Here is a 27949-nt window from a genome sequence, read left to right on the forward strand (position 1 = left end):
GATTCTGTGAAAAAACTGCATACTGAAAATTGAAACTTTGATGGAGGCATAAGAAAGGATGATACTACAGGCATTGAAATTGACAGGAAGGAATGTTGAATACACTATGAATACCAGTATGTTTGTAGTTAGCGGGGAGTGATGTAAATCCATAAATATTTGGTGAATTTTTGGTCCAGAAATGTTGGTGACCTGTTGCAATATACAAAGCATGTATTGTTAGTGGAATTTGAATATTCGTGTAAAAAATGTTTGCATTTTCCGCATACGCAAAAAACGCACAATAAAAGGTTTGCAAATATTTATGGCTTTACAGTATGTGAATGGAATGCACAAATAATGGTCTTATTCTTTTAAAAACAGTTGTTTAAACTTTTATTTTTATTTTCTTTTGTTCAATTTATTTATCTAAAGTAGCAGTGCACCTTTTCATTTGAAAGTCTTTGTTTTTTTATCGTTTCATTTCTTTATAATTAGTATTTGTTTGTTTTGACTTTTTGTTCTCCCTGCACTTGTCTTCTAAGTGCAGTGGTCGGCCATCTTGTTTTTTACATTGTTTGTGTGTGTTTGTTTTGTTTCTTGAATTTTTTCTTTGCTTAATCAATTTTATTTTCGGTGCTTTTTAATTTTATAGTAAAAAACACATTGTTTAGTTTCTTTTAAAATTACTTTTAAAATTTTATATAAAAAAACAAAAACAAAAAAACCTAGTAATGGCCGAATAGCATCTTTCATTTTTATGAATATTAGGCAGTATTCGTTGAAATCAAAGTGTTTGAAATCAATGAGAATTGGTCTCTCAGCCAATCGGTGTGGGGAAGAAGGGAACAGCGTCAGTGCTTCAGTTCATTCGATTCAAGAGGGCTGCACAGAACGTTTTCTGCATGACAGTATAAACAAAAGTCACTGCACCTGTGTCAGTGTTGTGGGTCTACAGACTTCCGGTTGACTGTAAACCAGAGCGAAGTTTTAAAATGACAAGCAGCATTTCTTAAATTTACCGACAGCAGAAAGAAATTGCTATCTTGAAAAAGTAGTGATTTATACAACCACACTACCTGATCCATTTGACAACAATATTACATTTCAAGACGTTTTGATTGCTATGTTTCACTTGCTGTCTGATTGTGAGATAAGCCTATTTTAAATAACAAGTTAAACTAATAATTTCTTACAATGTTTCAATACTGTAGTTCTTTTAGTGGTGTATAATATAAAGTCTTGGTTGCATCTTTTGTATGATATTAGTGCTGCTTTCTCTGCATTGCATTGGGCTCTATGTACCACCAATAATATATATTTTTTGGTGTGAAATGCTTCTGCCATAATATTATTTCTTATATATTTGCCAACGCTGTCACAGTTCATTTCAGAACTTTGGTAGCTCTGTCAAATGTATTTACTGCTCTACATTTAATTAATTCCCTATATCACTTGTTCTAATACGTTTATCTTTTTTTTTTTTTTTTGGGTGAAATAATTGTTATTTGCCAACACTGTCCCAGGTGATTTCAGACTTTTTGTAGCTGAAAAATATAATTTCAGCTACATTCAATTCCACAACTACTTTCTAATATTTATTTATTATTTATACATTTATCATTTCTTTTATTTGTGAAATAATTCTTCCCTTTCAATCTCAAAATGTCAACCATTATGAGTTGGGAAATGACCCTTATGTCACATGACCTGAGCACATATTTAAAAAGCTGCCTGCATTCTGGAACAAGACGCTATATCACACAGTAACCTTCACCATTTGATTCCTCACTCCAACCTGAGCAGACATGTCTTCACTTGCTCCATTTCCGTGAGAATCTATTTCACTTCGGAGACTGTTTTTGATATAAAAGTACCTCTCTCTACATCCACGGAAGCCGGCTTGCCCATTTCTTTGGATGCAACGGTAGTTTTCTCTTATAGTCTAAATCACATAGCTGTGTGGTTTGGTCGGCGGCTGCTGTTTCTGTCCCCGTCCATTTTGGATTACGTCCTCCACAAATTGTTTTATGTCACGGTTTTTGGTCCGTGTTTGTGCACTGTGCCAGACCAAGTTTTTGTTTTTTTCAAAAAAAAAAAATTTAAAAATAAATAAATACTGTTCATGTCTTCAAACCAGCTACAGTTGTTTTAGTGTGCCGCACCTAGTAGCTCCAGCTCGGCAGCTCATAGCACATTAAACCAGTGCATAGCATTTTTGACCTTTTTCAGTGGTGCATAGCACTCCAGTGCATAGTACCCCATACATCAATCGGTACAGAAACAAATCATTGCAGAGTTTGTTAATTAAACAAAAACTGAAATCTTTTCTTACCAGTAATTAATTATGTAGTGCATAGACAACTGAAATAAGCCGAAAATGATTTACTTGCATAGCCTACTGTATATAGACTCAAACAACACTTGTATGCAATATTCTTAAATTAACATGCTTTTGGGATATGCATTTGTTAAGTGTGTTCATAGAATGATGTTTTCGCTTATGAGTTGTAACAAATCTATTTGTATGGTGTGCTAAGTTGAGATCCAGACATGAGGTTTGTTTTTTTAAAGAAACTTTTTGATACTAACTTTTGTACTTGATGACATTAATTTAAAAATCCAATTGATGCCTGTGATTAATACATTTTGTGACTAATTTGAAGCTATTAATATGATTCAATGTTAACTAAATTGAGCTTTTAATCAAATTGATTAAGCTTGTTACGTAATTGATTATTAAAATTAAAATGATTATTACTGTTAGTTGATTGATTACTGTCTTCTTCACAGTCATTTTCAAATAACATTAGAATATGATTTGTTGGAAAATAAATAAATATATATGTGTGTGTGTGTGTGTGTGTGTGTGTGTGTGTGTGTGTGTGTGTGTGTTTTTGACCGATTCAGATTTTGCTGCTGATGTGTTTATTTTCCAAAAGCTTGGGTTTATTTTTAATATAGCGGCTTTCACAATCAAGAGAGCCGCAAAGTGTTTTACATGAATAAAAACACTAACAAATTTTAATGAAAATGCAAGAAAAGCAGTAAAAACAAAAGAAACACTCATATAACAGTAAAACAAGGCAGAGAATAAAAGGAACATCATTTTAACATCATTTTTTTTACTTTATAAAAGTGTGTTTTTAATCTTGTTTTAAAAGCAGTGCAGAGAAGCTAGCACAGGAGTAATGTGATCTTGTCTCATTGTCCAGGTTAAAATTCTCGCTGAAGCATTTTGTATAAGTTGCAGTCAAGATATAACATGGCTATGAGTACCAGATAACAGGGCATTACAGTAATCAGTTCTAGAAGATACAAAAGCATGCATCAATCTCTGAGTATCTGAGTGGGAAAGAATACTTCTCAATTTGGTGATATTTCTTAGATGATAGAAAGACATTTTATTAATATTCCTGATGTGTGTCTCAAAAGAAAGATTTGGGTCAAAGATCACACCCAAATTTCTCATTTTGTCTGAAAGTTCATAAGAGAAGCCACCAGGTTGTGCTACAGCAGTACTACACATGTATTTAAATGTATTTACATGTAAATCCTAGCCCTGCCACTGAACACCTAATACATTATGTATATTATATTAATTAATTATTAAATAGGAAGTTAGTAATTGTAGTAACAAAGAAAGTAATCTTTTTGAGGGTATCACATTTGACCACAGTGTCTGTAAGGCTAAACAATTTGCTGTGTGATCATGATTCCAAAACCAACAATGTATTGCCAATCTGCATCTGCTTTAGAGGGAATCAGTTGATAAACCACTGGAGTTTATCCTTTTACACTGTTGTCCTGTTTTAGTTTGTCATCTTCCTACTGGACAGAATAAAAATATAGCTGTTACTCTAAATTTAATGTGCATTGAAAAACCAGTGTAGTAGTTTACATGTTGTGGAGATGTTGTGATAACAATGTTAAATTATGTGCTTATTCATGTGTGTGTGAGGGGTGGGTGGTATCTTATCTTTTTTTTGAGAAAAGATTACTCATCTTACGATAGCATATTCTGTGTGCTTGCAGGTTACAGAAAACCTGCATCAATAGACTGCGGTTTACTGGAACAGTTCACCAGCCTATCAAACATTTATGTAGTTAAATTATGTAATTATTATCACCTTCTCTGAAAGGGGTGTAAATTCTATCAAGCTCAAAGTAAACCTTATTTGAATAAACCTGTCGTACAAGAAATTGAAATCACCAGATGCACAGTACATCTTAGGGTTTAATTAAGGAACACATTTGTTTCATTTTGTATTCTTTTGGACACAATACAGTCCTGGTAAAGGTCTTTGAAGAGTGCAAGAAATAAGTCCAAACTTTACTTCAACACAGACACCAAATCTTAATGTGAGTTAAAATGACAGGAAAGATAAATACCTCACCCTTAAGTCGTGTTCTGATAATGACATGGCACTTAACTACAAAATGACAAATTCTGTGTTCAAGGTGACAAATCATTTAATTATAATTTACAAGCACTTAAATACTGTCTGACCAAAATAGCGGCAGTTATCATGAATCAATTTTTGAGGCGGAACCAGACCTTTCCTGGCAAATCTATCCCTAGGCGCTAGCTAGGAAAACATTGTGCAGCTTGTGATTCCGAGACCTTTATTTGAATGTGCATGTACTCAGCATTTTCACATTTTTTTTTCCATCAAATAGAAAAGTGATAGCAATCCCATGAATACTTAATATAACGCACCACGTTCAAGACAAGTGTTCATGAAACATAAGAGCCGATGGCTCCAATATTGATGAATAGGTTTTTAGTACCCAAGTTGTCGTCGTCCCCCCCCCCCCTGAAAATTGCAATCATCTTCCTTAAACATACTGGTCTGATTTTCATAAGGCTGGTCATGGCATAGTATATGATATAACACTGAAACAGGTAATGTACTGTATTACTTATGCTGTCAACTAAGAAATGTGCTATTGATTCAGGGTTTAGGATCAGGACATAAATTGTACAGTTTTCAATGTTTAAAACCACTAGTTCTTTTTCCATTTCTACTCATTTAAGAATATGTATTTGTGGCAGGCTGGCGAGTGGAAAGAGGCCCAGAAACAGACTGCAGTTCAAAAAAAATAACTATTTTATTATAAATAAACACAAAAATGAAAGGGCACAAGGGCCAAAACAAAGCAATTTCAACACAAAGAAAGATAAAAAGCAAAACTTACAAAAATAACAATTTCCAGGCTGGGCAATGCCTTCACTGGATTCAAACTTTCCAAGCAACCAAAAAAAACCAACCTGCTTCCTCAGCTCCCTCTCCCCAAATGAGAAGCAGAGGCCTCCTTTTATATCAGGTGGCTGGGCGCTGATTGATCGTTAATCAACCTAATCAACTAATCAACCCCAGCCACCTGAACATAATAAACCCAGGCAGGTAGGGGAAGTTAACCCCATCCCTGCCAATTTAAGGGGCAGAGCTTTGCTCTGCCACAGTATTATAGAGTGACTTCAAGGGGACTGGTAACAATTAAAGGAAAGTGTTTTATTTTTAGAAGATTAAATATTGCTAAACATTTTTACCATGCTTTTTCACAGCTATCTATTCAAATCTCAGCAGTCAATCTCTCCACAATTGACTATTCTAGATGTCTAAAATAAATACAAGCTTGCTGCAGCTGTCAAGCTGAATGTTAAGTTTGTAAGCTTTACATTGCGTGTCCATAACTACTCTGTAGTTATGCTGTCAGAACCCAATAATTACACATATGTACAGTATTTGCAGTACCATACAAAAAAAAGAGTAGGAAGCTTAAAATGTCATTTTAATTGTGTTTTTATATACTGTATTCCTATTACTATTTTATGATGCTTGCAATATTTTTGTGGTTCTAGGTACTGTTGCTTCAATACTGAGCAATTGCAATATTCTTGTGGTTCTAGGTACTGTTGCTTCAATACCGAGTAATTGCAATATTTCTGTGGTTCTAGGTACTGTTGCTTCAATACTGAGTAATTGCAGTATTTCTATGGTTCTAGGTACTTTTGCTTCAGTACTGAGTAATTGCAATATTTCTCTGGTTCTAGGTACTGTTGTTTCAATACTGAGCAATTGCAATATTCTTGTGGTTCTAGGTACTGTTGCCTCAATACTGAGTAATTGCAATATTTCTGTGGTTCTAGGTACTGTTGCTTCAATAGTGAGTAATTGCAATATTTCTGTGGTTCTAGGTACTGTTGCTTCAATACTGAGTAATTGCAATATTTCTCTAAATATGCATTTACCTGACTTGTCTGGGTAATCCGAAAAGCTGTTACTAAAAACCTTGAGACAATGTAACTGAAAGATCAACGCCAGGCAAAGGCAGATTTAGATTAAAATGATAACTGTACATGGGAGAGACATAATCCAGAACCTTTCAGAATGGTTACAAACTCCATAACATAGCAAGGAAAATAACCAAACAATAACAATGACATTTGAAGGTACTTGCTCTATAATTAAAAAATGGAAACTGTTGATAGTTTTCATAGCCTTTGCAGTTGTTATACTGTATTTACACATGGTTATGTATTTACAATGCAATTACTATGTAACCTAACCACACATGCAAATACACAGTAGTTAAAGACACCAAATGTGAAGTTATCATTACTCTAGATGTTATTTACAAATGTAATGTTTATTTTAAAGTGTTGCTGTAATTTGACACATCTGAAAGATGCTTTTTCAATGTATAGTAAATATTTATTTAAAACTAGCCACCTACATTCTCTAAAACCATGATCTCAGAATGTGGCACCTTATTAAGAAACATTGCTTTGAGGGTTGTGCTGTAACTGGCCAGTCTTCATAGTCTTGATTATTCTTAGCTATTGAGCCAGTGTAAACGTTCACCCTTTTCTATTCTTCACAGTCATTTCAAGTCTTTAAAAATCTAGTCATGATGGGCTGGGTATAAGCAGGGTGTATTGAGAATCCGATACCTTCTATTGTGTTGCCAGTGGACTTAGGTATGCACTAGACCAGAGAAACGAGGAACAGTGAGAGGTATGAGGCAGATCTATGGATCAGTGATGTTGTTTGGCTGCCGGAACGTATAGATTTTAGTAACAATCTGCTTCCTACAGTAGTGCCTATAACTTTTGACACTTTCAGTCAATAACGTAGCTGTCTGAATGAAATGCTACTTGTTGATTTAAAGTTTTAATGACAGTCATTTTTTGTTTAGTCCAAAGTAGAAAAGTACATTAATATATTAACCACTTCACTGCTATATTGAAGGCTTGGGTCTTACCCTCAGGCACTGTATTGACGGATTCTGTCCGTCCAGGAAAATCTCTTAATAAAAACAAAACAAATAAAAAAAATCGCTGTTGTTTACTGCAGTTTACTCTGATTTACATGAATGATACCACAGCATAGATTGTATAATACTGTATATTTAATATGCTAGATTTATCCATTTGCAACAGTCCTTAAAAATAAGAAAAAACACTTCCTTTCTTACTTTGGAAGCCTACAATCCAATAATCAATCAGTGGGGTGCCAGTTGTGCACAGTCATCCATGAGTCAATTGCATGCTAATTGTATGGACAGTACATGCAGGGATCTAAACTGGGGGACCAGCAACTGACAATGTAGATCAAAATATGAAAGAAAATCTACTCTGTTTTTGAGCAATCCTGACAGTGTAGTTCAAAATGGAATTCCCGGTAATCTGACAATGAGATTTGGTGAAGTTCAAGCTCTGAAATGTGCGCTGACCTGCATTAATAAAACAAGGTCTTGGCTAAGGTCATTTATCTGCTTGGGGATCATAAACAGAAATACTATGTAGTAGATCTGCATGTATTATAAAAAAATGTATTGGACCTATAATACAGATGAGCATTCTGTGCTATGTGGTACAGTTTCAGTAAGACAAGTACATTTTCGTATTGTGTGTGAGTTCCCTGGAAAAAAAGAAAAAAAAGTAGTGTTACTGTATTGGCAGATAAGTTAATGAGTATGTGTTTAACAGACTGTAAAATGTTTTTTTGTTGTATTGTTTGGGAAATGTTTTTAGCTAAATTTTCACCTCCAGTTTCAGCATATCAATATTTGTATTCAGAATGTAAAAGAGCAGTATAACCAGAGTACTGTACATTCATTTAATTTATCCAGGTTGATTAATGTTTGCTAAAACATATGGTAAGAAATATGCAGGACACTTGTATGCTAACAAAAAATAAATAAACAGAAATACTGTATGCAGTTGATTGAGTTAGGTAACTAATAACAAAGGTACTCATTGCCATTCCAGTTCAAAGGATTATAGCTTTTACAAGATATACGTTTGACAGATTGACAGTTGTAGCCATCTGTCAGTCCAGATCAAGGAAGGCATTTATATGAAATGACAGTTTTGAGATTATACCCTACAAATCTGTAGGAGGATAGGGGATTTAAATCTTCATTTTCTTTGGACATCTTGTCAGATCGTATTGGTTTAGGGTTATTGTCAGGTGAGCAGATAATCTTGCTGGTATAGTAGAAAAGTCTTTGAAAGAAACAGACCCCAAACCCCATATCTCCATAGGCTATTGTGTACTTTAACTCTCACAATTCCTTCTTTGGTTTTCCCAAAGAGAAGGGCCTGGTCTTTGTAACATATTGAGGGTAAGGAATCACATTTTTATTTAGATTGAAGCCTATCCACACATGTGCTGAGTTGCTTAGCAACAAAGGAATACAAGGCAATTTTTGACATATTCTGAATTTTGAATCAACGGTACAGTAGCTCATTTTATATTTGTATTTAAAATAGAGCATCTACAGATTTGGGATACACACTATAGGGTTCCAAAATGGATTTGCAGGCATAATACCAGGAAAGGGATTTTCTAAAATTAATTGCTTTACCACATACAGCAGCTCACATCCAGTATCATGTTCTATGCTTTGTTAATATTGCAAGTTGCTTGAATATGGTATTTTTAGTCCTCAAAACATTATAATTAGAACACATCTGTTTAAAGGCTAACAGGATTAGTAATCTATAATGAATGAAAAAAACGGCAGTAATATCATAGTTTAGTCAGTACACTTTTCTATTTAGGAATATATTGCAGGCATCGCTCATTGCAGAAAAACACATTTAGTTATGTGAGGGATGCAGATGCTTGGCCTTCACTTTCAAAAAGTCAGCCTTTTAAGCGCTATTATAGCTATCCTTTAATTCAATGTTCTTCTGAGAGATCTGCGACATACTGAACTTGTAAACTAAATATATATCCTGATGGAGTGTGGTGATGTTAGTTTTTTTTTTTTTTTTTTATCTCAGCTAATAATTCATCCATTCTACAATATCCTGACACTTCTTTTGAAGAGGAGGTAACCAAATTTGAGACCATGTGATTTTGTCTTTCACATGGTCTTTGTGTTTCAACGAATCGTGAATGCCTTGGTTGCTCAGAAACTGCATAGATTGCCTTTAATATTTGTGACTAATGTGGCCTTTCTGATGAGAATGTGGTAAAGAGATAATATATAAAAAAAGCTAAGCAGGAGCAGCATATGTTTTCCTTCTATACAATTTTACCAAATATTGTTATTTCAATTAAGTGAATAATTAATTAACCTCTGTGTAAGTTCTGTCTCCGATTTCAATTGAAGTATTTGGTGGTCTTTCTGCACTGAATATTCTGGTTAAATGTAGAACAACCAAAGCAAAATAATTTTTACTTCATCATTCACCTATATTTAAACCTAAATAGATGTAGCATTGAGAATGAATGTTAACTCATAAGTTGTTGTCTTTTTTGAGAACTGAAGTATAATATTCATGGAACAACAAGAAAGTTTACTTTTGACCCTAGTAGCCAATGTGACACACTGAATCATGTAGTAAATTAATTATATTATGGTTTTATATTGAACATGATTACAAGGCACTTCAGTTTTAAGTTCTGGAGCCAGCTTGTTACAGTATTGGTTGATTCCTAAAGCTGCTGCAACATCTGGCACATAGACTTTGCATTAGCTACACCCTTTGCATCTGGAATAAACTCCCTGTATCCATTAGTTCTGCCATCTCTGTATCTGCATTTCAGACATGTATTAAGGGTCATTCAATGGTTTCTTGGCAACAAACTATTAAATAACAGGTTTTTAATCCTCTGCTGATGTATGCTGGTATTAGCTGCATGAATGTGTTTATGTAAATTGTAAGACGCTGCTGCTGGAAGTACTCTATTGGCTGCCTTGCCAGAAGCCTCTTGTAACAGACGTGTTGGTCTCAATGGGCTCTTTCCATTTTTATATAAAGGAGATCCATGATTAAGATTGTATTTTATCTACTCTATTTAACACAAAACTATGGGGAAAAATGCCTTCAGTGCTTCATTAAAACTTCTTAACGGCATTATCTATGATGAAGGTCACCCTGCATGCCTTGTGTCCCTGGGCTTATTCACCTAAATTCACAATGTGTTCAGTTGGGCACTGGACCGCCTCTAGCAGCTAAGCAAAACCAAGCCATGCTATTCTAGTATAGAGTATAGTCTTGAGGAGTATTTTGCCATTAAATGTAATTCTCCCTCTGGACAGAACAGTCCTTGTTATAGCACTTGCCCTTAAGTCTCCAAACAAATAATCGCCTGTCAGTCAAAACATGAGAAGCAGTAAGCTCTGAAAAAAGGATTCCGATTTCACTGTCTCTGTGTTGACATTACAGTACATGGCACCTAGCCCATTCCCATCTTACCCGGGCAGACTGACAGGAATGTTTTTATGTTTTCCATGGACATTTGCATCTGTTTGCTAGCATACACTAGTGTTTGATTTTTCTTGGTTCTAAGATTTAATTATCTCATTGTAGTGCCAGTATTTGGATCCAGTACTATTCCATAACAATTGAGAGAAATGGTAGTTCCTCACGGCAATTATCAGTGACAACTGCCAGAGACTCTCTGCACAGCAAGGATAGTTTACGTGTTTTCAGGGTATTGGCGCAGCAAAAGTAAATCAGACAAAAGCACCATTTCACTTTTAATTTGTAGTTCCCAACACTCTTAGGTGAAATTCAGAAAAAAAGTCAATACCTGTCATACAGTAAGAGAAATAAGTCGCCAAAGTAAGGTAAAATGCCCTTCTCCTCCTTTTGCTGACAGTTTTTTGGTAGATTTTTGCAAACCCCAGGCACTTTTATCTACACATATGTATATTACAGGACATCCGAGTTTAATGACAATTAACTTGTTTGTCAACATGGAAATATACTAGAACGCATTTATTTTGAATGAACTTATTGTGATGTCTATATCATTTATATTAAATGATTTATTTCTGTTTTAAAATTGAACATTTGACTGCAAAAAATAGGCTCATAACAAATACAGTACAACCACTCCTGTGTTTTATCGGGGGGAGTCAGGGTCCAATATAAAGACCCTCCCTTGGTCTTTTCCACATTTTATTATGTTATAACATGGAATCAAAAGGGATTTAATTAGGAGTTTTTGCCACTGATCAACACATAAAAAGTCCATAATCTCAAAGTAAAAAATAAAATCTATAAATTGTTCCAAATTAATTACAAATATAAAACAGAAAATAATTGATTGCATAAGTATTCACCCCCTTTGCTATGACACACCTAAATAAGCTTTGGTGCAACCAATTGTCTTTAGAAGTCACATAATTAGTTGAATGGAGTCCACCTGTGTGCAGTTAAGGTGTTTCACATGATTATAGGTTAAATACACCTGTCGCTGGGTGGTCCCACAGTTGGTTAGTACATTTCCTAACAAAATATACATCATGAAGTTGAAGGAACATTCAAAACAAATCCAGAATAAGGTTCTTCAAAAGCACCAATCAGGGGTAGGATATAAGAACATTTCCAAGTCATTGAATATCCCCCGGAGCACAGTAAAATCCATTATTAAGAAAAGGAGAGAATATGGCACAACTGTGAATCTGTCTAGAACAGACTGTCCTCAAAAAATCTGGGGGAAAAGGGCACTAGTCAGGGAGGCCACCAAGAGGCTTATGGCAACTCTAAAGGAGTTACAGTCTTCCACGGCTGAGCTGGGAGACACTGTGCATACGGCAACAATAGTCTGGGTGCTTCACAAAACTGAGTGACAAAAAGAAAGCCATTGTTGATAAAAACTCACATCAAGTCTCAGCTAGAGTTTGCCAGAAGGCATGTAGGAGACTCTGAGACCGTGGAAGAAGATTCTATGGTCTGATGAGACCAAAATAGAGCTTTTTGGCCTCAACGCTAAGTGCTATCTTTGGCGCTAGCCTAACACCGCACATCATCTTGAGAACACCATCCCTACCGTGAAGCATGGTGGTGTCAGCATCATGCTATGGGGATGCTTCTCTGTGTCAGGGCCTGGAAAGCTTGTGAAGATAGAGAGCAAAATGGATGCAGCAAAGTACAGAGAAATCCTGGAGGAAAACCTGCTGAAGTCTGCAAGAGACCTGGGACTTGGGAGAAGATCTTTTTTAAAAACAAAAAGGTCAATGTCCTGGAGTGGCCCATACAAAGCCCAGACATATTTACAAGTCCAAGGGGGGGTGAATACTTTTGAGAACCACTATATATATATATATATATATATATATATATATATATATATATATATATATATATGTATATATATATATATATGTCTATCATCATTGAAACCTTCAGTTTGCAAGCGTGTTGTGTTATACTGTCAGTGCTATATTATTACACGATACACGATTAGTTGAGAAAGCAAGCAGTATTTTGAAAGATGAAGTCAGCCAGCTGAAAATTCTCGAGACATTGGAGACTTTTTGAGTCATCGTCATTCTGAGATTCTGATCTTGAGATCTGAAAAATGTTGGTTTCCTGTCAGTGTGTAATGCTCATTGTTGTCACTATTGGTGCAAGGAAGTACGGTTTCCTTTTGATACTGGTTGATGAGAGTTACGCTATTTGTTGTCCCCACTGGACAAAAAGGAATGTTCATTTTTCTGAAAAGTAGCTATGCTGAAGAATAGCCTATATATTTGGTAAAAAAACATAAATAAATAAATAAATAAATACATTAATACATATTTAAATAAATGAATACATAAATCAATACATAGACATTTATTTCTGCCTTTATCTATGACATGTATTTATTTTTCACTATCAGATATAAACACTGCCATTTAGTAGTATATGAAATAAAAATAAATACTCAACAGTTCTTGTTTAATTGTATATTAGTGAACATTTTTGTACAAAAAGGTTGTCATGCTTTCATATATTTTTACTTTCAAATTAAAAAATATATTGTAACGACCCAGACAACTACTTTGTTGCAGGACTTGTTGTCTGTTCAGTTTCTCAGCTGTCTTTTATGTTATGGTTACTGTGTATTGAAATTTATACTATTAATATATATATATATATATATATATATATATATATATATATATATATATATATATATATACCGTCCTAATTTTAAATGGATTTACATTTACCCTATCCAAACAGCAATACATTGCCTCAATATAGGGTGCATAATTTTGCTATTTCCATGTTATTCCATGTGTGCATGTTATTAGCCATTAAGTGAAAAAAGACGTGATATCTGAAACATAGGCTAACTTGGCTTGTGTTTTTCAGGCACAATAAAAGAGGATCGAACTTGCATCAAAAACACAAACCAAGTTAGTAGAAACAATTGGGGCAACCTTGACCCCCACCGCTTTTACAATTGTGCTTATTTGCTTTGTGCTGGCCAAGGTTGCCCAAATGGTTTCTTGAAACTTGGCTTCTATTTTTTATATCTCCACTTTAAATGGCTGGACACTTTTGATAACTTGCTGTTTTTTCACACTTCAAATGTGTTTTTGTTTCAGATAGATTAGACCTCACTGTCTCTATAGACAACCCCACAAATGTATTATACCAGAAGGCTTTGGCCCTACTGTTTTGCATAGCAATGATCAATCACTCTGTGGCAATGAGGCCACAAGTTTAATGTTTATAGCTCATTCATCATTAATTGTGACATTTTTAGAATAGGGGTACTGGTTTGAGGTCAGTATGTAGATGATTGATGTTGGTATTTCCTTTAAATTATTCAAATTATTTCAATTTATGATGAATGTGCTTCAAGTATTGTCCACCAGGAAAAAACACTTTCCTTTTAAGTTAATGAATTCATGTTCTGATACGGCCTCATCAAAAGCTGTCTTAATTTTATTAATTTTAGTTCAACTAACAGTAATTACAAATCAGTCCAAAGCACTTTTATTAACTGCTGTTTCTGAAAGTCTGTAACCCTCCCCTGACTGCTTTAAAATGAGCACGTCCAAAGCTTTTCAATTTACGTTGAACAGACAATAATGCATTGCACTGACTTATTTTGTGTGTGTGTGTGTCTATATATATATATATATATATATATATATATATATATATATATATATATATATATATATATATATATATATCTTTCCTATAGCCCTATATTTTGTTGAATTTACAGAGTTTATCAATTTGCCTACAATTTATTTTGCTGGAAGAGAAATGAAATCTTGATACTTTGTAAAATGGCTGCAGAGCAGGTCAGTTATCTTGTTTGATGAGAATTGCATCTTCTGATACAGCAAAATGGCTATGCAAGCTCTGAATTGGTCTCCTTGGTTACCACCACCGCTTAGCTACAGCAATACTAAGATTGCTAATGTGGGGACACTGCAAGTATTACAGTGGTCAGGTTTCTCTCAACCCTCGTAGAAACTGTACAAAGTATTCTAATCATTGCAGTGTGCCTGTGGGGGGTTTCTGTTTGACTCATTACCATTATTGTCAGTAAATGTTTCCCATTTTCCAGTGTATTACTGCATTTTGCATATGGCCAGATAGGCATGAAAACAAGGTTCCTTTAGGGGATTTACAATGGTACAGGTGTAAAATAATATTGTGGCATCAAAGCCTGCAGTCTAACATATGTAAATTCCAGATAACTCCCTTGGCCACTGCTTAATGCAGTGTTACTCATCCCTATGGACATGAAGATTATCCTGTTTGTTTCAGTGTGTGTAGAAAATACCCACCTAACCACATCACTAGCTGCAAGCAGGTTGGAAGCGCTGCAAATGCAATATTAAATAATATATTTAAACTTGACAGCGGCTAATGAGACTCGGAAGGTTGGAATGAAATCTCCTGAGTTGAAGGTCAGAGGTTGTAATGCTACTTATATACATGGCTTCCATCATTATGATGGGGGTTCAGAACAGAGTGAGATTTTGGCTTGAGGAATTGAGAATACCTGATCCTAGTCCTGCTTAAACTTTAATGTGCCTATCAACCTTTGTCCATGGGACAAGGTTTGAAAAATTATCAATGGCCTTGTAATTGTAAGTGATAGTTAAACAGTGTGTGTGGCAAGGAGTTTCTTATTGTTTATTTTTTTGTGAAGGTGAGGCAAGTGGCACTGCTTACATGTAGACACTGTTTCCCTTACAGTTCTGTAAGCGTACCATACCATTCAGTCTCGGCACTCTCTCCAGGCACACTTTTATTGAATTAGTGCCTTTGTTTTTTTGTGGGCTAGTCTATTCCTGTCTTTGTTCCAACCAGGTCCTGAATTAGGTAATTGCCTCTTAGCAGCTTCAATGAACTACATTGGAACCTGATTGGAGTAAAAACCTGGACTGGATTCAACCTCGAGGGCCAGAGTTGAGTACCACTGCACTAGAGGCTAGGCTTAGCCCAGGGCTCGCAAAATTTTGGTAATGGTACTTGCCCTTCAGGCAATCCATTGTAGACATTTTATTGTCCAAAAAAAATGTCAAGTTGCCCATAATTGGCCTATGGACTGCGATTTGTACATAGTACACTGTACTCAAGATAGGTACAATATCTCAGGGTTCACATACTTTTTCAACATCAAAATTCCAGACTTCCATTTTTATTTTTTCCCAAACTTGTGTTGTTAGTTTCTACTAGTTTTTTGATAGTTATCCACATTGGCGGGCAGCCGCAGAACATTATAACTTTTCGATCCAGAGCAGAAGTTGATCCTGGTTTTCTAAAAGTATTTGTCAGAATCTGGAGGTGCATAACTAGCAAGAGACAATGCAGGTATGCAAAAGAGAAGTAAGATACAATCTAAGAAATGTCCAATATTTGAGAACTGTGTTGCATTATTTACAAAGAGAATATAAAAAGTTGTATACTGCAAGTATACTTGTGTCAAAATAGGATAGTATAATGGTGCCAATAGTATATTAAAATCTGACAATTTTGGCACAAGTATACTTGCAGTATGTTACCTTTTTTGTAAGGAATGATATTGGATTCTGATCCAAACTAATAATTTATACCCTCTGTTAAATGTTCAACACTATGGGAGGTGAAAAATAACAAAAATGAAATAACAAATGTGCACACATTATATATTAAAATGTGCAAGTGGCGTATATTAAGCATACAAGTCTAAATACAGTGCATCTTCACTATAACAACCCTGTTTGTGTCCAAAGCCTTTTGTTCACTATAGTAAAAGGACAATCCAAAACAAACAATATAAGCTGCTGGCGTAAATTAAGGAAGTCACCTTGGATAAAGGCATTAGCTTAATTATTAATAATATTAGTACTGTTTTACGCTTTGATTTTCTTTATTAGTACAGTATTTGTCACAACTAGCACTAGTAATAGTGATAGCAATGAGATTGTGAATAAAAGTAGAATTACAACTAGTACAGTACCTATTTGTGGCATGTTGCATCCTGTATTCTGGCTATATCCTATTCGTTGAAGAATACAGTACCCCCCCCCCCCCCCCCCCCCCAATCAAAGAGCATCAAAGTTTCAGTTTTGTTTCAATTGTAAATGTTAATTGAAATCTTGGTTTCGTTCCTCATTAAAAAAAAAAAAATTAAAAATTAAAAAAAAAAAAAAAAAATCAATGTTGCTTTGCCGTGCCGGTTGCATAGATCTGTACGAGCCAACGTCTGCAGCACTTTGATTTAAAAAAATAATCATTTTAAAAAAATCAGTATTTAATCGTACAATGATGGCCATATAAGGCGAGGCATATCTACACTCGGCTGACAGTTTGGACCTGAGACTGTTGCTGCACTTGGTACTGTAAGTTATAAGCAAGCACCATACATTTAAAATAAAATTACCGGTACATTTTATTAATCATATTAAAGAAATGAAAAGAGCGATGTCAATATGCTACGTGCTAAATCTGAGTCTGTGATAATTATCGTATTCGATTTTTTTTTCCTGGGTTGGGAAATAATGTTAATGATTTAGTAAAGGTAACAACAAGAAAACAAAGTTTGAATCTTGGTGAGCAGAGTACTGTAGCTTGTAATTCCAGTCTGTAACTTTGTTTAAAAAATCTTAGCCTTCAATATAAAAGTGTATACTTTGGCTGTAGTGTCCATTTTACCCCTTGTTCCACTGGAGCAGACACGGTCATGTGACATATACCAGTGCATTGACGAGATAGGATTGCTTGAGTTGTCAGGGGTGTTACCCGAGGCTATCCTCGCGGGATTTGGTCACAAGCAATGTGTACGTCACCCCGGAAATCACTCAAGCATTACCAATGAAAAACATTGATCCCTTTAAACGTGTTTTACCAGGATGATCTGTCATCGGAATCTCGATTGAGAAACCGCTGTTTGATTAAAGCATAGAACGCTATCTTGTTGTAGAGTAAAAAAATCGGATTGCCCGTTGGGCAAACAGCCAAAAAAAACATGTTGTCCGAAAGATTTTTTTGGTTGTCCCGGAACGTCCGGCTAGCCCGGGAGCCTGTGGTTATCACATTGTAAGGTCTATTAAATGTATCCAAACATTACCATTGTTGTTTAAATAATGAAACTGGACCTTCTCAGGCACTTAACATAGAGACTCACATACACAGTTAGATGTTTGATTTTGATAATATATTTGAACTATCTCAGTGGTGGTATTAACGCTCACCTCTGTTTAGATTCAGTAGACCCTTTTCTTGAATTATTTGACTGTACACATTAATGTTACAGTTTAGACTGGGAGTACAATACATACTTGTTTTCATATACCTGCTTTTATTTTATTTCTTGAAAACAAAAAAAATAAATGGAAAAATCTTTTGTAGCAAAAGTTTTGCTTTTGTGGATGAGAAAAGTAACAAGACATAGGCCTAGATGTCTACAATTATTTCAGCAACTTTTAGCAAAACTCCAAAAATTCTAATTCAAAAGTATTCATTCCCTTTAATGCTGTGATAGTATTGTTTACAAGGAGCTCTACATTTCAATATGATAATGCACAACCTAATTCTAGAAAAGTCTACAAAATGCTGGATTGTAGGTGAACATTCTTAGAGTATAAAAGGGTCAGAGATAGGATGATTACTGTCATTACCAATGTCAATATGGGAAAAAGTAAAGAACTAGCTGAAGAAAATGATTTATTGTCATAAAGCTGGAGAAGGATACAAAAAGATTTCCAAGCGTTTAAGAATCCCAATTTCAACTAATGTTTCTATTATCATGAAGTACAAAGTACTCATAGTACTGTCACAACGGTCCCTCGATCTGGAAGAAAGACGGTTCTTTCACAAGAACAAGTAAAAAAATTGTGAGGAAGGTTAATAACAATCTGAGATTGACTGCCAGAGATATTCAGAGTGAATTGTCTGCAAGTGTGACTGGGGTTTCCATTTCAACCACAGGGCGAGTATTGCATGGTGAAGGTCTTAATGGTCACAGAACAAGGAAAAAGCCACTCTTTGGAAAATGTTGCAAGGACAATCACTTAAATTTGCAAAATGGCTTTTTGAATAATGGATATGAATTCTGGTGAAAGGTTTTGTGGAGTGATGAAACAAAAATCAAGCTATTTGGTCACACTGATAGTCATTACATTTGGAGAAAGTCAAAAGAAAAGAACACCATACCTACTGTCAAGCATGGAGCTGATAATATCTTTCCACTGGGCTGTTTTTCCTCTAATGGCACAGGAAATTGAGTTCCAATACATGGTGAAATGGATTCTATAGCATATCAAAACATATTGGCCAATCATCTGAAACCCTCCGTTACAAAACTTGGTTTAAAGCACAACTGGATGTTTCAACACAACAATGCTCCAAAGCAAACATCAAAATCTACTTCAGAATGGTTAAGAAGAATAAAATCAAGGTTCTGGAATGGCCTAGTCAAAGTCCCAATCTAAATCCGATTGAGGATCTTTAGTTTGAGTTTTCCATTTAAATAGTGTTTCTACAATTCAAATGTTAGATATGACGTTCATAAATAAAACCTTTGAGTTGTATCTGATAGTGTGTCTTTCATTTTCATAACGAAGCAGTTAAAAATGTATTGGTCAAAGTGACTTTATTTTCAAAATGAGCGCACATATAGCATGACTACAAGCAGTGAAAAAATATGATAAAATATACATTTCAAAAGAAATGGGTATGTACATACAAAACTGTAAAACCAATTTTTTTTTTTTTTCTAAAAGTTATAGTTTCATATTAGGCACATAAGTTGTTATCCTACCTGTCATTTCAGTTTGCTGTATGAATCTGAGTGCAGCTTGTCGTATTCCAATCAAAATGACTACTTTCAAGATTAAATGTTTCCTTCTGATATATTCCCAGTTGTATTTGTGGAACAAAACGAAGGACTGCTTCTCCCAGGTACATTGAAAAATAAGCAACTAGGCTTTCACTGAGTTGGCATCTTGACAAATTCACAATCATAGCAATCTCTCATAGTCAGTCTACAAACAAAGAAAGGCTTGAAATAAAAAAAAAAAAACGTGTGTGCTAGGAGGAGGTGTCTTGTTTGCTGCATTTACCAAAAGAATTGAATATCTTACATTATATAAAAAAAAATGGTAACACTTTATATTAAGGTGCTGCTTATTAATGTTTTATAAATATATAATAGATGCTTAACAACCATGTTATAGAGTGTTAATAAAGCATTATATATGGTTTAAAACCATGCAATAGCCATTGACAGTGTTGAGTACAATAGGTGACTAAAAACGGTCCCATTTATAAAACCGTAATTCTGTCTATGGCTATTGCATGGTTAGTAACCACCTATAATGCTTTATTAACACTCTATAATATGGTTATTAAGCATATATTATATATTTATAACATGTTTATAACAAGTGTTGCCTTATTATTAAGTGTTTCCAAAAATAGACATGCATTGTAATTCTTGGTGCAAATTGACCCACGTGGCGGTTCTAGGTAGAATTGTTTATAACTATCATTTTTGCGATTCTGGCTATCAAATGCCTCAGGATATTTAATTCATATTTTTAGGTAAAGTAAAAAACTGACAGACACATACGATTTACAACAGAAGAGTACTTAACGTTTTAAATCCAAAATGGGTCATATTGACTCGCATGGCAGTTCTAGTGTTAACCTTCCTCACAATTCTTTTACTTGTTCTTGGTGAAAGAACCTTCTTTTTTCCAGATCAAGGGAGCATCGTGACAGTACCATGAGTCTTGTACTTCTTGATAATAGAAACAATAGTTGAAATTGGGATACTCAAATGCTTGGAAATCTTCATGTATCCTTCTCCAGCTTTACGACAATAAATCATGTTTAAGGTCTTCAGATAGCTCTTTACTTTTTCCCATATTGATATTGGTAATGACAGTAATCATCCTATGCCTAACCCTTTTATATTCTCTAAGAATGTTCACCTACAATTCTGCTTTTTCTAGACTTTTCTAGAATTGTCTGCATTATCATATTGAAATTTCTAGCGACTTGCAGACAGTACTATCATCACATCAAAGGGTATGAATACTTTTGAATTAGCATTTTTGGAGTTTTGCAAAAACAATGCTGACATAAATAATTGTATTTCTTACAACTTTTTTCCCCTCATCCACAAAAGCAAAACATTTGCTACAAAAGATGTTTCCTAAAATTATTTGTTTTCGAGAAATTTCTACAAATTATACATTTCCATTGGGGTATGTAAACTGTCATGTATTGGTAGCCTTGCTTACAGTTATAGCTGTACACAGCAATTGAATGATGAAACTGAGTGAACAATTACCTGCAGAAAAGCCCAAAAGTAGTAAATATACATGCTGATTTGGATGATGAACAATTAAATGAACTGGAAGATAGCAAAACAAAAAAATACCAAAAATAAAAAACATTAAAATTTGCTGTTTTTATGTTCACTCACCCTGAATGTCACTTAAATAGTGTATTTCTAGCAGTTTGTAAACGCTACAGAAAAACACAAAAAGTCACTTCTGCACATACCTTGAAAAATTACTGAAAGCCGAGACATTGTTGAATTTATTTTTATTCCTCCTGTCTCTGCTCAAACGCTGTCTCTGCATCGAGAGGAAAAAATAGCTCAGTGCCATCTCATCCCTCTGTTGTATCGTTTCAGTGAATCAAAAATAAAGATGTTCTTTCTTTGACATGTTTTATTTAAATTAATTTACTCAGTTTAACTTGGTGTGTAGTTCAGAGTTATAAATGGGAGTACTTTATTTGCATAAATATATTTAATAAAAAACTAATCTTTTCCCGAAACCATGATTATGCTTTTTTTTTCTTCAAATTCACTGTTTGACCTGGATTATAAATGCAATAAGGCCCTTCAGGGTGTCCATATACGTTAAATATACAGACTCGCCTTGAGGTGTGTGAATATGTATGTATGTATGTGTGTGTATAACTATATATATATATACAGTGAGTACAGTTTCCTACACCATCAAAAGGCACTTGGAAACTAGAGGAAACTGGAAGAGGTCTGGCAGACCCAAAGCCACAAAGAATCAGAAGACAAATTTCTGAGAGTCAACAGCTTGCGTGATAGACGGCTCACAGGACAACAGCTTCAAGCACAGCTTAACACTGGTCGAAGTAAGCAAGTCTCAGTTTCAACTGTGAAGAGAAGACTTCGAGCTGCAGGTTTGACAGGTCGAGTGGCAATAAGAAAGCCATTGCTAAGATGGCAAAATAAGAAAAAGAGGCTTGCCTGGGCCATGAAGCACTGCCAGTGGACTACTGAAGACTGGAAGAAGGTCTTATGCACCTATGAATCAAAATTTGAAATCTTCAGTTCATCACGCAGGGTTTTTGTACGCCGTCTAGTAGGCGAAAGGATGGTTCCTTGGGGTGTGACACCAACTGTCAAACATGGAGGAGGAAGCGTGATGGTCTGGGGCTCTTTTGCTGGATCCAGAGTCGGCGACTTGCACAGAGTGAGTGGCACCCTGAACCAAAACGGCTACCACAGCATTTTGCAGCCCATGCAATACCCTCTGGTATACGCCTAGTTGGTCAGGGGTTCATCCTACAGCAAGATAATGATCCAAAACATACCTCCAGGCTATGTCAGAACTTCCTTAGAAGAAAAGCACAAACGGTAGGCTTCAAATCATAGAATGGCCAGCACAGTCGCCAGACTTAAACCCCATCGAGCTGGTTTGGGATGAACTGGACAGAAGGGTGAAAGCAAAGCAACCTACAAGTGCAATACATTTGTGGGAACTTCTGCAACAGTGTTGGGAAGAACTTTCCGAACAGTATTTGATTTCCATTGTAGAAAGAAACGAGTGTGTTCGGCTGTTATATCTGCAAAAGGTGGCTACTTTGATGAGTCAAAGATTTAGATTAAATTTTGTTAAACAAAACGATTCCATGATTTCTTTTTTATCTCCAATTGTTTATTTGTTCTATGCTTTAATTTCAGAGTACATTGAGACATTAAACTGCGGAAATTTAAAAAAAATGGAAAAATGGAGGTGTTCTAAAACTTTTGACTGATAGTGTGTATATATATATATATATATATATCTCACAAAAAATATAATATTACATATTGAATCGAAACCCGTATTGAATTGCATGTCCCTGAAATAATTATCTTCAAAAACAGCTGTAGATGAGATGTCTGCATTGTCTTCGTGCTGTGTTTACATGGTATATCACAAACTTCCTGTACAACTTGGCTTTAAAGTCCCTGTACACGACTTCCTTGAAGTGTATCATTAAAAGTACAGAGGGAAACATGTTTTATTTTGTTTCTAGGGCCTAGGTTTACTCAATAACAAGCTTAAAAAAGACTGGGTTGATTACCACACGGCTTATTATTGTTGTGAGACATTACATAATACAGAGCGCGTCACCGGTCCAAAATGCACGAAATTAGAACGGTCCGGTAACAAAGGGTTAAGATGAGGCTTTTTGAGTAATAGCTTCTTTCTTGCCACCCATCCAGACGGGCCAGCTTTGTGTAGGGACCGGCTTATTGTTGATGTGTGAACACTGACTCCCATCTTAGACACAGAATCTCTCAAGTCCATTGTTGGCTTCAGAGTGACATCCCGAACCAGTTTCTTGCTTGCCCAGCTGCTCATTTCGGGAGGGCGACCTGATCTGGGTAGTGTCTGGGTGGTATGATGCATAATAATGGACTTCACTGTGCTAAGATGGATAATCAGTGCCTTTGAAATTTTCTTGTACCCTTCTCCTGTTTTGTGCCTGTATAGCACTATATCCCTGACTTGTTTCAAAAGGTTGCTTTGTTGGATCACTACGTGAGTTGCAGCTTGAAAGTCTTTATCTACCTGAGGGAAATTATCTAAAAGTTAAACCACTCTGAGTACACACAGGCTGAAAGAATTTCACTAATTTAGTGACCTTTCAAACAAATCATTTGCATCTGAGCTGATTTAGGACTGCAGTAGCGAAGGGGTTGAGTACTTATGCAACTGAGATTAATCTGTTTTTCTCTGTAAATCTTACTTATTTATATTCTATATGCATTTACTCTATCAATGTAGAGTAGTCTGTGTAGATTCTATATGTAAAGTCTAATTTGAAAGCATTGTGGAGTACGGTCAGGTGCCAACAAAATGTGAAAACTTTGCAGGGGGGGTCAATACTTCTGCAAACCACTGTGTGTGTGTGTGTGTGTGTCTGTATATATATATATATATATATATATATATATATATATATATATATATATATATATATATAGATAGATAGATAGATAGTAAATATGGGCTGGAGAGGAGGGCTATGGTAGAAAAGTGACCCAAGGGAAGACTATTGTTACTGACATTGTCTTCCCATCGTGCATTTAATTTTCCACTATGGCTGAATTTGCAGTAGATATTTAATAAGAAAATAAATGAGGTAAGGTTGGATCATAAATACGACTTTATATATTTTGTTTAATTATAGGTGATACTGCATAAGAAAATAAATAACAGAAAATGTTTTTGTTCATACCGCATACCTTGTCCTTCTGGTTTACTGACCGATGCATAATCCAGTTTATATCCAGCACATCTTATTTGTTTGCGTCGAGTTGAATTTGTTTCAATTTCAGAAAGTCGGAAAACAGTGATAGTGACTTTTAAATCATCATTTTAGTGTTTGGAGCATCTTTCTTTTGTAGTATGTTTTGAATTAATTTTCTGTTAAGTCAAAGAATCTGTGTTCAGCCATTGTCTCATGTTGTGAGTAATGCAGGGGAGAAAGGTGTTTATTTGAAAGGGGGCAGGACTAACAGTGATGTGAACCAATGACATGACAGATGGAGACTATTGCCTGGTGGTGTAAGGATGTCAGGCAATAGTTCAATTATAGTATTATAGTATATAACAGGGCTACCATTCTACATACCAGCTTTTCTCTAATTATTTCTCAGTTGGGCATTAAATATGTCTATTCACACCATGTATGTAAATATGAGCATGTCAATTATTGAAATACTTCTGTACTGTTTTTACAGTGATTGTAACTCTCAAAGCATTGAAACGGATTGCCTAATGAATGTACGAATAGAATCTAAATGTGAATATTAATTGGTTCATTGTCTAAATAATGCAAAAATGATTGCAAAAGGTTGCATTGATAAGTCAAGCGTGAACATAATGAAATACGTTCCGGTTAAAAAGACATCCTCCCTGTAATTATATTGAACACAGCTTTTCACCCGCGGCATTGAATAAAATATTGCATTTTTAAAAGGATTACTGTGGAATATATGATTAGTAATTACAGTTTCTTTTGTCTTTGTAGCACCAAGCACTGCACAATATGGGATTACAGGAAGCGCTGAAGTTCTTTTTTCCTGGTGGTACCTGATGCTGGCGCTTTCCTCCTACATCAGCATATACTAAAAGAAGATCACCACTCACAACGAATGTAAAGAACCCTAAGAGCATTTACGAATCCTTTCATATGGTTGACGACTGGATCCAATCTGGTACAGTTTGTTAAAAGCAGCGTGGGATATAATCAGCATTACATGATGTGGGGATGATCACCTTCTGTAGAATTGCTCATTATGTAAATACCTGAATTCAACGTTTCTTCTGATTATCTACCTTGTGAATCAGTACACATTGTCCTATTCAAAGCGTAAAAGCTCAGAAATTACTTTTTAGGTCATTTTCGTGTTGTTATCTTTAATAGTTCAAAAATGTTATGTCCTGGTTTGACAAGTCCCATGTAAAGTAAGATACATTCACATAACAATACTGTAGTCAGCATTACAAGATGTGAAATCAACATAGAAAAATACTATAATTTAAACCCCATTGAATGCCATTCCTTTTAACCCCCTATTTTGAGAAAAAAATGTGTTCTAACAAAGTGTCTTGATATGAAATGATACCCAACATCTGAAGCAGTGGAGCCAGGCGCGCCAAGATTTTTAAGTAAAGATTCTCAGAAAGTAGTTATTCGTTTGGTCAAAAACATGAACAGTAATATCACAGAGGGTGCATATTTACTCTGTTATGGTTTTTGAAGGTTTAGCTGCTGGTCTTGGGAGTAAAAACATATCAAACATGAAAGCAGTCATGCTCTGTCTGCTGTGGTTCATCCATGCCCTTTTGAAAAGGCAGTGGTGAAATCATGTAAAAAGGGGGTGAGGTGGAACACAGTCAGGACTTATTCAGTTGTGTCAGGTCTTTTGCACAAAAGTTATAGCCATGAGTACTGTATGTATTAAATGGATATTGTATATGGTAGCTGTTTTCTTGTCCATTTAGCAGTTGAATTTGGATAAGGCTGTATATATTTTGAATCAATAAAAATCCACAATTCTACCACTTGAAAAGTATTTTAAAGGTTTATATACATGGTCTGGCTAATGTACTGTATTTTGGGTTATACTGTTTTTATCAGAGCATCCTCAAAAAGTAATTTGAAGATTTTGATTTTTGTTAACAGGCAATAAACTACAGTAATTATACATTTGTTACATACAGTTGTTATTATACATTGTTTAATAATTTTATATTGTTCAATTGTATTACCGTTATTACAGTCCCAACCATAATCTTCACCTGTGAAACTGAGAAAATTAGAGATTATTACTGTTAACTATTGTCTGGGAATATAAACCGTGACCAGAATTTATTTTTCCAATTTAACCTTTAGATAAAATGGAGGGAGAAAAAAAATCATACCTGTCATCTTCTGTTGAAGAATTTCCAATTCACTCCATGTTGATGCAGGTAGAACTTGGTCAACATTGAAAGAGAACACTGTATTCTAAGGTTTGAATTGTCTTTCTGTTTGAGGATTTATAAACAAATTAACCATTGCCTTATAGCAGATAGATATCCTGGACTAACTGGCACACTAATTAAAATCAGTTCTGAGGTTCAAATCAGGTATAGTCTGCTGAGGGTGTGCAAATAATTCATATTGACTTTCCCTCTTTCCATTACCAAATTAAAGTGATTTATGCACATCTTTAAAAACTATTTGAGATAACTGGAAAGATCCTTGGCTTAACTTAATATACATTGCGACTTAATAATACCAGTTCCCATCAGAATAGTCCACGTTAGGTCATTGGCAGAAGGGCTATGTTTGATTGTGTTGTACCTGCCATACAGTATGTGTAGGCGATGAAACTAACATTAATATAGGACAGTGGCAATTCATGCATGAATAATAATCCCAGTCTTCTTTTTTCTTGATTCTCAAGTTACAATTTACCACAGTTAATTAAAAATAATCCTATACAATGCCCCAAAGGTTTAATGTAATTGCTTCAGCTTTTGATAGTATTTGTTAATCTTCTGCTGCTGATAATTTTAGTTTTCAAGGATTTATTTGTACTTTAACTCTGATTAAGGGGGCACAGAAAGTTCAGGCAATGGGACCCAAGGAAAAGTATGCGGATAAGGTTTAGCTCCTATTATCTGCAACACAGGAAATGAATGGGAAGAAAGAACTTCCATCAACCATACAGCATTGTGGCAGGATAAATAGACTGAACTGTTAGAGAGCCAGGATAATGTCAACAGCAAATAAATGAGAAATTGAGAAAGCTGATATGCTAATGAAAGAGTATATTTTTTTTAAACGTCTGTTTTGAAGCTTTTAACACAGCTGTGATAAATGTTCTTTATAAAACGACATGACCTATTTTAAGAATGACTGTATCTTTAAGAGTGATTAATAATTAAGACACAGTTGTTTAAATATTCATGTCATTATTGAAGGGCCGCATCCCACCGTTTCCAAAGGTGTTTGCCTACTGTAGTGTTATAAATAAAATCAAAGGGCACTGTTTTTTTCATGGCACTAATTATTCACAAAAAACGGAATAGAAGTTTTTAATGAACCACACTATTATTTATCACACAGATATATTGGTTTCAATAATTAATAAACACACTTTAGAACTTCCAAGGGAATTACAATATATATATAATAGTGTGTGTGTGTGTGTGTGTGTGTGTGTGTGTATATATATATATATATATATATATATATATATATATATTATATATATATATATATATATATATGATTTACTGACACATTTGATTTCTAAACCTAGCCTTTGGCCCCAAATGTCCCCGCTTTAACCTAATCATGTATATGTCAACAAGTCAACAATTGTTAGCTCGACCCAAATCTCCCACAGCACTACCCAACCTCATTCATTTACCACATTACAGTTTAATG

At 34.9% G+C, this 27949-nt stretch overlaps 1 protein-coding gene across 2 annotated transcripts in view; it reads left to right on the forward strand.

The window, feature by feature from the left end:
• The window catches only part of LOC121331274 (neuronal growth regulator 1-like), a 234186-nt gene extending 206502 nt beyond the window's left edge, over positions 1 to 27684 (forward strand). For both annotated transcript variants that reach the window (XM_041278551.1, XM_041278552.1), the window contains one exon: positions 25037 to 27684. In XM_041278551.1, the coding sequence (XP_041134485.1) occupies positions 25037 to 25137 (101 nt within the window). In that variant the 3' untranslated portion in view covers positions 25138 to 27684. The remainder of the gene's footprint in view (positions 1 to 25036) is intronic.
• Positions 27685 to 27949: the final 265 nt, after the last annotated feature.

The sequence above is a fragment of the Polyodon spathula genome, chromosome 18 (genome assembly GCF_017654505.1).
Source record: "Polyodon spathula isolate WHYD16114869_AA chromosome 18, ASM1765450v1, whole genome shotgun sequence".
NCBI classification, from domain to species: Eukaryota; Metazoa; Chordata; class Actinopteri; order Acipenseriformes; family Polyodontidae; genus Polyodon; species Polyodon spathula.